General features: G+C 41.7%; 1 protein-coding gene across 1 annotated transcript; it reads left to right on the top strand.

The window, feature by feature from the left end:
* Positions 1 to 610: 610 nt before the first annotated feature.
* ppiaa (peptidylprolyl isomerase Aa (cyclophilin A)) lies at positions 611 to 8,792 on the top strand. The gene is made up of 4 exons (XM_062025293.1): positions 611 to 776; positions 8,075 to 8,194; positions 8,259 to 8,431; positions 8,495 to 8,792. Exons 1-4 carry the CDS (start codon positions 708 to 710, stop codon positions 8,625 to 8,627), a joined length of 495 nt encoding a protein of 164 aa, XP_061881277.1. The 5' UTR covers positions 611 to 707; the 3' UTR covers positions 8,628 to 8,792.
* Positions 8,793 to 10,176: the final 1,384 nt, after the last annotated feature.

Here is a 10,176-nt window from a genome sequence, read left to right as displayed (position 1 = left end):
CTCACATCAAGGGCGGACTCGTAAGATCAAAGCAAAACTGATTGTTTACATTCCAGCTTCAATACCTTTGAATGTTGGTTAACGTGAAGACATAAAAGCTCTTTAGTGTAAATTGAGTTGTTTACTTTAAAAACATTGACTTCCTGTCTTCAACTTTTTTTTTTTTTTACCCCACAGATGACCGCGCCCAACCCGCGTGACTGCGCATTCTTTTTTTTCCCTCCCGTAAAAAGCGGGTGCGCGCTCAGACTGCGGGTCATGACGTTCACCGGACGCGCGCGCCGCAGACGATTGGCCGCGCAACCTGTCAATCATATGTGGCGTGCTTCGCTGTGGCACACGATATTTCCCGCTTTTTATAAAACGGGGACTCTTTCGAGTGGCGGTGTGAAGACAAAGAGTAAAGACACATCTAAGCCCCGCACGAGCGGCCCACTCTGCCACTAAAGCGAGCGCACTGCAGACATGGGCGGGTCCGTTCGCGCCGCGTCACAACGCCATACTCCGTCGTCTACCCGCTGATTGGCCACAATCTGCGCCAATCACATCCACTGGCGTTCCCGATTGGCTAAATCTAAATGACGCCCGCCCACCGGCGTCGTATATAAAGCTAAGCTACGCATAGCCATCTTCCTCGGTTCGTTGTCATTCACCGTGCAACTCGCCGTAATTCCTCCTGCCTTCTTTCCGAAGCTCAAGCCGCAGACATGGCCCGACCAAAAGTCTTCTTCGACGTGACCGCCGGCGGCAAGCCTATGGGCCGCATCATAATGGAGGTAACGCCGACGAGCTAACGTTAGCATGTGCTTCCTTTGTGTGGCGATTGACGGCCGAGGCTGACCTCGCTCGGCCTGCGGACAACGTGCGCTCGTTGCCGGCCCCACGGTGGGCCTCACCGGCCCGGTCTCGCGAGCCCCCCCCCGCGGCCCAGCCATGACTCATGTGTGCGGCGTCATGCTAGCTCTTTTTGACAACAAAGCAAGCTAATGCTAGCTCTTAGATCCCGCCCTTTTTCCAGGCTAGCTCGCGTAGCACGATGTGCCAAGCTAATGCTAACGCGCAGTTAGCATGGCGCCGCCTTTGTTCTTCCCCGACATTTACAGGCGGTTATTGACTATGAAGACATTTTAAGCGGGCTCGCTGACGTTCACCGCTGCGTCATGACGTTTGCTGCGTAGGACCGTCGCCGCAGTGTGGATTGAGCCGCGCAGGAGCTGTGGAAAGTTCCATGCAGGGGAGAGGGCGTGGCCTCGGGGGCGGTTTATTACGTAACGCGGTGCTTCGCTGCTAGCATGCTAACTCCGGGCCATTTTCAGCCTGGGCGCCACTATTGCGCTGCGCATGCGCATGCTCACCGGTCACATGGTTTCGGCGGATCGTTAAAAAACAACAAAGGTTGAAGCAGATTATTTTTTGTTGAGCAACAAACATACATTTATTATTCACACCTTTAACAAATAGAGTAATAATACTAAAGAACATGAAAAAAAGGGTCTACCTAAATCCCATTAAATGTTTTTAACAAAGATATCAATTTAAGGGCTTTTGTACTCTTAATCATTCTCCAACATTTGATTGACAATTGAAGTGAATTATATTTATGTAGCGCTTTTCTCTAGTGACTCAAAGCACTTTACATAGTGAAAGCCAATATCTATGTGACATTTAAAGCAGTGTGGGTGTCACGGGGAGCAGGTGGGTCATGTGTCTTGCCCAAGGACTAGTTTGACAAAATCGGGCATCAAACCTGGAACTAGGGCTGCAACTAATTTGATAATCGATTAATCTGTTGATTAGTACTTCAATTAATAATCGGATAAAAGAGACAAACTACATTTCTATCCTTTCCAGTATTTTAGTGGGGGAGAAAACCGCATACTGGCACCATACTTATTATGATTATTGTTTCTCAGCTGTTTGTACATGTTGCAGTTTACAAATAAAGGTTTTTAAAAAAATAAAAAAAAGTAGCCTCTGCGCATGCGCATACCGTAGATCCAACGAATCTGACTAAATTAATCGCCAACTATTTTTATAATCGATTAGTTGTTGCAGCCCTACCTGGAACCCTCAAGTTGCTGGCGCGGCCACTCCACCAACCGAGCTATACCGCGCCATTAATTGAAACCCATTAAGCCAATTAGAAAATGTAGGCCTTGCTTTCATAAATCAACATTTATGCAGAAAAACTTTCAAACTTGGAGCATAATAATGTTGACAAACATTTCTAAGTTACAGTCCTTTTATAAAAATACCAAATGTGATCTCTTCTATGGTGAATGGGGACATCTCCACACTCCTGTCTCTCATCTCCTCCCAAAGCACATGTACACTCTCACATGCCACACACACGTACAGTATCACACACCCATGTACACTCACATTCCACACACACGTACAGTATCACACACCCATGTACACTCACATTCCACACACACGTACAGTATCACGTACAGTATCACATTCCACAGACAGCCATCAACCTCCATGTTAAATTTAAGTTTCAAAAAATCCTTTTGAAGGGTATATTTCATTAATAATTAGGGTGCCCCCTGTACCCTGTACAAAGGAACCTATTGTTATTATAAGGTTTTATTATTATTATTATTATACCGACCCCACAAAGAACGCTAATTTGACCCACTTAACATGCTCCAAAACTCACCAAATTTGACACAAATCAGGACCTGCGAAAATTGCAAGTTAATAACAAAACCAAACCCCAAAAATAAAAATTGCGCTCTAGCGCCCCCTAGGAAAAAATAAAAACAAACTGCCTGTAACTCCCTCTAGGAAGGTCGTAGAGACATGAAACAAAAACCTCTATGTAGGTCAGACTTAGACCTACATTTCATAATTTTACATTTTCGGGCAAAAACAAACAGGAAGTTGGCAATTTCCCCTTCAAGACAAAATTGTACTAAAAAAACTCATTTTTGCCTCTTTGAGCTTTAATTTGACCCCCTTAAAATACTTCAAAACTCACCAAAATTGTCACACATCGGGACTGGTGGAAATTGCGATCTAAAAAAGAACCGCACCCCAAAACTCAAAATTGTGCTCTACATAATTTTTGAAAAAAACTGAAAAAACTGCTCCTCAGAGGACAACTCAGACAAAACTGCTTGTAACTTCCGGTAGGAACGTCTTAGAGACATGAAACAAAAACCTCTATGGAGGTCTCACTCAGGACTACCACTGGACAAAAGTATTGGGACACCTAGGACTAGCACCTGCCAAAAGGCGGACCCGACCAACGCTGCTTGCAGCTTTAATTTTAAATTGTATTTCTTTAATTTTGGGAAGCATTGGGTATGTAATATATCTTGTCCTTATTTTCCTTAGCTCAACTTTTGTAAACTCCTTCCGTTTATATTGTCTATGAACTGTGCCCGCTAAATATTATTTCAGCAAAAGTGCCCTCGTATATTTGCTGGAACATTTTTCATCACAGAAATGAACATCTTCAATATGAAGGTTTCTCAGAGTGTATCTAAAGGTGTTGGAAAAGTGTCATGCTTTTGACAACAAAAGGTAAATAAATCACCTGACCCAGTTTGTCCAATAGGGGAAGAAGTGAATTATATTTATGTAGCGCTTTTCTCTAGTGACTCAAAGTGCTTTACATAGTGAAAGCCATTTAAAGCAGTGTGGGTGCACTGGGAGCAGGTGGGTCAAGTGTCTTGCCCAAGGACACAACGGCAGTGACTAGGATGGCGGAGGTAGGGATCGAACCTGGAACCCTCAATTTGCTGGCACGGCCGCTCCACCAACTGAGCTATATTGCTCCAGAACTGCATTGTAATGTTTTGCTTAAAGGAATTGAGTCATTTTATTGTTGTTTATGTAGTTACACGTGTTTGTTGACCTTCCAGTTAGTATGGGAAAGTAGTCTATTACATTGAGAGTGTAACTTGCATTATTACATAAGATCTTTGTCAAATCCTTACAATTGTTTATACCGGGGGGGGGTCCAAGTCATTTAGGTGACATGGAGAACAATGTGGGCTGGACTGCTCAAATCACGGCAGGATAACTTAGAAATAAAGACAACTTCAGATTGTTTTCTTTGTTTAAAAATAGAACAAGCACATTCTGAAAATATACAACTCATAATGTTGGGTTAATATTATTCTATCTTTTATTTGTGGTTATTTATGCTTTCTGAAACATTATGTAATGTTCATTAGTCAACTCATTGCTCAAGATAGAAAAATATCAAAATCAAATTACAGGATTTAAAAAAAAAAAATTCCCCGTAAATAAATACAATCGTGTGTGCTTACGGACTGTATCCCTGCAGACTGTATTGATATATAATGTGTATTTTTTGTTGATTTAATTTTAAAAAAATGTATTTTTTCTTGTGCGGCCCGGTACCAACTGGTGGTTGGGGACCACTGATCTAGTGGTCACATTAAGAACAGCACTTTCTTTCATACAACAATTAGGGCTCATTTTTATACTTAGCAAACTCACCCTGTGGGTTGTACGTTTGACACCCCTGCTTTATACACACATTGTATGGTGTCGACACCCCTGCTTTATACACACATTGTATGGTGTCGACACCCCTGCTTTATACACACATTGTATGGTGTCGACACCCCTGCTTTATACACACATTGTATGGTGTTGACACCACTGCTTTATACACACATTGTATGGTGTTGACACCACTGCTTTATACACACATTGTATGGTGTCGACACCACTGCTTTATACACACATTGTATGGTGTCGACACCACTGCTTTATACACACATTGTATGGTGTCGACACCACTGCTTTATACACACATTGTATGGTGTCGACACCACTGCTTTATACACACATTGTATGGTGTCGACACCACTGCTTTATACACACATTGTATGGTGTTGACACCCCTGCTTTATACACACATTGTATGGTGTTGACACCCCTGCTTTATACACACATTGTATGGTGTTGACACCACTGCTTTATACACACATTGTATGGTGTTGACACCCCTGCTTTATACACACATTGTATGGTGTCGACCATATAGATCTGTGGTGTGACATTTGTTTTGAGTTGCATTTAAAAATGGGGCGGTATAGCTCTGTTGGTAGAGCGGCCGTGCCAGCAACTTGAGGGTTCCAGGTTCGATCCCCACTTCCGCCATCCTAGTCACTGCCGTTGTGTCCTTGGGCAAGACACTTTACCCACCTGCCCCCAGTGCCACCCACACTGCTTTAAATGTCACTTAGATATTGGCTTGCACTTTTGAGTCACTAGAGAGAAAGCGCTATATAAATATACTTCACTTGACTTGAAAAAGTCTTGAGTCAGATGTGTTGATGCCTGCAGGTCAGTCACGTTACTGCAATGCTGATTGACTTGTATTCATGTTGTCAGCGTGTCCACATTCTTAAGTATTACTCTTCTAAATAGAAAGAGAAGAAAGTGGCATAAAAGTGCCAACAAGTGAAATGTAATGAGAAAAAGTTGCCATGCAGGATGTTTCATACTGTGAAACTATGACTCAAAGTCAATGTAATGAAGGTTACAATTACTAGTAATCCACCTTAAAATATTATATAGTAAATATTGCATATTAGGTTTTTTTGGGTACAAAAAAGTAATCCAATCCACTATTTATATAGCACATGTCAAACATGTTTTACAGGAGTTAAAGGCCTACTGAAATGATTTTTTTTTTATTTAAACGGGAATAGCAGATCCATTCTATGTGTCATACTTGATCATTTGGTGATATTGCCATATTTTTGCTGAAAGGATTTAGTAGAGAAAATCGACGATAAAGTTTGCAACTTTTGCTCGCTGATAAAAAAAAGCCTTGCCTGTAGCGGAAGTAGCGTGACGTCACAGGAGCTAGTATTCCTCACAATTCCCCGTTGTTTACAATGGAGCGAGAGAGATTCGGACCGAGAAAGTGATGATTACCCCATTAATTTGAGCGAGGATGAAAGATTTGTGGATGAGGAACGTTACAGTGAATGACTTGAGAGACAGTGATGGACGTATCTTTTTTCGCTCTGAGCGTAACTTAGGTACAAGCTGGCTCATTGGATTCCACACTCTCCTTTTTCTATTGTGGATCACGGATTTGTATTTTAAACCACCTGGGATACTATATCCTCTTGAAAATGAGAGTCCAGAACGCCAAATGGACATTCAGTGACTTTTATCTCCACGACAATACATCGGCGACATGCTTTAGCTACGAGCTAACGTGATAGCATCTTGCTTTAACTGCATATAGAAACAAAAGAAATAAACCCCTGACTGGAAGTATAGATAGAAAATCAACAATACTATTAAACCGTGGACATGTAAATACACGGTTAATGCTTTCCAGGCTAGCGAAGGTTAACAATGCTGTGCTAACGACGCCATTGAAGCTAACTTAGCAACCGGACTGCACAGAGCTATGCTAAAAACATAAGTTAACCCGGCCGTATTGGCATGTGTTGCAATGTTAAGATTTCATCATTGATATATAAACTATCAGACTGCGTGGTCGCTAGTAGTGGCTTTCAGTAGGCCTTTAAAGCAGGATAAAACTAAGGACAGTCAATTGTAAAACAAGAAGAGAATAGATGCATAAAATAGTCTAAACTTGTAATGATCTGAATTCGATAGACTTGAGTGATTAAGGTAATCGATTTTTAGATGCATTGCAATTTGGACGTGGGAGATTATAAAATGGATTAGTAAACATTAGTTGATTGATTTATTGTCAATAAAGTCAAGCAGGTCAGTTTGACTGCAGCGAGACACCACTGAGATCTTTTATTTGACCATTTCCATTAATTTAACACATGTGGGGATTAATTTAACGTATTACAATTATTACTTATTACAATTATAACTTATTACAAATGCACTGTTTTAAGTTGCAAGTGATAAACGCTTATTTAGTGAAAGGAAATGTGAAATTGCATCAATATAACTAAATAAAAGCTGCATGAATAATGGATAAAGGAATCACACCTCCTGCGTGTGTTGGTGAGGTGCACAAACATTCCCACCTAAGTGTTATTTAAAGTAGAATTGAACATTCCCACCTAAGTGTTATTTAAAGTAGAATTGAACATTCCCACCTAAGTGTTATTTAAAGTAGAATTGAACATTCCCACCTCTAAGTGTTATTTAAAGTAGAATTGAACATTCCCACCTAAGTGTTATTTAAAGTAGAATTGAACATTCCCACCTAAGTGTTATTTAAAGTAGAATTGAACATTCCCACCTCTAAGCGTTATTTAAAGTAGAATTGAACATTCCCACCTCTAAGTGTTATTTAAAGTAGAATTGAACATTCCCACCTCTAAGTGTTATTTAAAGTAGAATTGAACATTCCCACCTCCAAGCGTTATTTAAAGTAGAATTGAACATTCCCACCTCTAAGTGTTATTTAAAGTAGAATTGAACATTCCCACCTCTAAGTGTTATTTAAAGTAGAATTGAACATTCCCACCTAAGTGTTATTTAAAGTAGAATTGAACATTCCCACCTCTAAGCGTTATTTAAAGTAGAATTGAACATTCCCACCTCTAAGTGTTATTTAAAGTAGAATTGAACATTCCCACCTCTAAGTGTTATTTAAAGTAGAATTGAACATTCCCACCTAAGTGTTATTTAAAGTAGAATTGAACATTCCCACCTCTAAGCGTTATTTAAAGTAGAATTGAACATTCCCACCTCTAAGTGTTATTTAAAGTAGAATTGAACATTCCCACCTCTAAGCGTTATTTAAAGTAGAATTGAACATTCCCACCTCTAAGTGTTATTTAAAGTAGAATTGAACATTCCCACCTCTAAGTGTTATTTAAAGTAGAATTGAACATTCCCACCTCTAAGTGTTATTTAAAGTAGAATTGAACATTCCCACCTCTAAGCGTTATTTAAAGTAGAATTGAACATTTTTGGAACCCGGAGAAATGTAGTTTAACTGTCATTGCTCAAAACAATCCAAGTTATGAATGATTGAGCTCATGTTGGCCATAAGAAGGAAGGACATAAACACTTCATGTATTTGATAGATGAGAGAATGTGATGATGATGATGATGATGATGTGCTCCTCAGCTGCGTGACGACGTGGTTCCCAAGACGGCGGAGAACTTCCGCGCCCTGTGCACCGGCGAGAAAGGTTTCGGCTACAAGGGCAGCACTTTCCATCGCATCATTCCCGACTTCATGTGCCAGGTGAGTCGCCACGGAGACCACCAGCGGACCTGAGGCTGGTGTAACGTGCATGTGCGTCCACCAGGGCGGAGACTTCACCAACCACAACGGAACCGGGGGCAAGTCCATCTACGGGAACAAGTTTGCCGACGAGAACTTCTCTCTGGTCCACACGGGCCCCGGCGTGATGTCCATGGCCAACGCCGGCCCCAACACCAACGGCTCGCAGTTCTTCATCTGCACCGCCAAGACGACATGGTAAGTGGGTGTGGGTCACGTGACCTGGAGGCAGCCTGACTGTGGACTTGTCTCCCCCCCCAGGCTGGATGGGAAGCACGTGGTGTTTGGCAAGGTGGTGGAGGGTTACCCCGTGGTGGAGGCCATGGAGAAGCTCGGCAGCCAAGGCGGCAAACCCTCAAGCAAGGTCTGCATCGCGGACTGCGGCCAGCTCTGAGTGTAGCTCCGCCCCCTTTCGACCAGTCAACATTTCCTCATTCTGAAGGAATTCCCTTTCTTTTTTTACTCTTCCAAACTTGTTTGTGCATCTATGACCAAGAGTTTGTTTGCATTAACTTGAAAGACGGTTTTCTTTCCACCTGAAATAAAACATTCAAACATCGCCTTGACAACTCAAGTCTCACTTCAGCTCTTCTTTTCCATGGCAATGATTCCAAATATTGAGCCATCTCAGGGACTGAAGTAAAAAGAAAAAACATCCCACTAAATGTGTTGAGGTCCCACTCATACGATGTTAAAAGATACTTTCTTTAATTTAATACTAGTTGACATTTAGTTTCCTTGCAATGCTTCATTGAGGCCCTAAAACATCTAAACTCACCCGTCACGTCCACTTCTACATGACCCCTGAAAGTTGGCCCCTGCTACCACATTGATGTATCGTCACTAAAATGGTGGTCAAGAAACTCCATTAGAAAAGAAACCGGAAGTCGGCCATCTTTGTTTCCGTCTGCCCTTTTTAGGCTGGGAACAGGTCGAACTTCACCGAACTCCAGGAGCATACTTGCCAACCCTCACGAATTTCCCGGGAGACTCCCGAAATTCAGCGCCTCTCCCGAAAACCTCCCGGGACAAATATTCTCCCGAAAATCTCCTGGGGCTGTACTTATCAAGCTTCTTAGAATGACTCCTAAGAAGTCTGCTAAGAGTTGACTTAAGAGTAAATAAATTCTTGGCTGAAAGCTGCACTTAAAAGTTAGTTATCAAGCGTCTTACTCACACTTTCAGCGAAGTGTAGGACTGAATCTTAAGTGTCACACTCAGAGCTGAATGACGACATTACTATGTGCCGTAAACGCAATTTTAGGTGACGTCATTTCTGTGTCCATAGAAATGACCAATCACGGAAGGGAATCCCTTGTCTAAGAATAAAGAAATATCTTGGAAATATTTAAGTGGACAATGGGAGTGTATATTTTGACAATAAACTACAAAATAATACAAAACAAACTAGTCCCCGCCGGCACTCACGCTACCGCTCCCTCTCTTCTCTCGCCCACACACTCACTGACGTCACTCACCTCACGGCCACACACATACGCTACTGTCATAACATTTTCTTTCCAATTCATTAATTAGGCAACTCATTTGAAACTGGTGTGGGTGGCTCTATATATACTAGCCCACTGCAGACACATGCAGAAATCAACAAGGAATCGAAAAGTATTAAATCTGTGACAAAAATAATATCCACTCTTGTCTAAACGATACCGTTTGATCAGCTGCTCGTCATCAAAAAAAACAAAACATTGTTCCGTTCCCTGAACGTTGGCGCACGTCTCTCTCGCCTCAGTGCCATCCCCTGCTGGCAACTCCTAACCACTTAAGACACCTCTGAAGGTCTCTTAAATATGGTGGAGAGTAGGAGTGATTCTTAGACTTAAGAACGTTGATAAAAAGCTTTTATTCTTAAGTTTGAGAGTAGGACTAAATTTCGCAAATTCTCAGGACTTAAGTGTAAAATGGCACTCTAAGAAGCTTGATAA

Source organism: Entelurus aequoreus, linkage group LG17 (genome assembly GCF_033978785.1).
Source record: "Entelurus aequoreus isolate RoL-2023_Sb linkage group LG17, RoL_Eaeq_v1.1, whole genome shotgun sequence".
Lineage (NCBI taxonomy): Eukaryota > Metazoa > Chordata > Actinopteri > Syngnathiformes > Syngnathidae > Entelurus > Entelurus aequoreus.
The sequence above is the reverse complement of the archived record's forward strand: the minus strand, read 5'-3'. Positions and strand labels throughout refer to the sequence as shown.

What these genes read in the sequence shown, in the direction of transcription:
- ppiaa (XM_062025293.1), top strand. Translation starts at nt 708, where the DNA reads ATGGCCCGACCAAAAGTCTTCTTCGACGTGACCGCCGGCGGCAAGCCT. An exon ending in TGGGCCGCATCATAATGGAG is followed by an intron (nt 777 to 8,074) that starts GTAACGCCGACG and finishes TGTGCTCCTCAG; the next exon opens with CTGCGTGACGACGTGGTTCC. An exon ending in TGCACCGCCAAGACGACATG is followed by an intron (nt 8,432 to 8,494) that starts GTAAGTGGGTGT and finishes CTCCCCCCCCAG; the next exon opens with GCTGGATGGGAAGCACGTGG.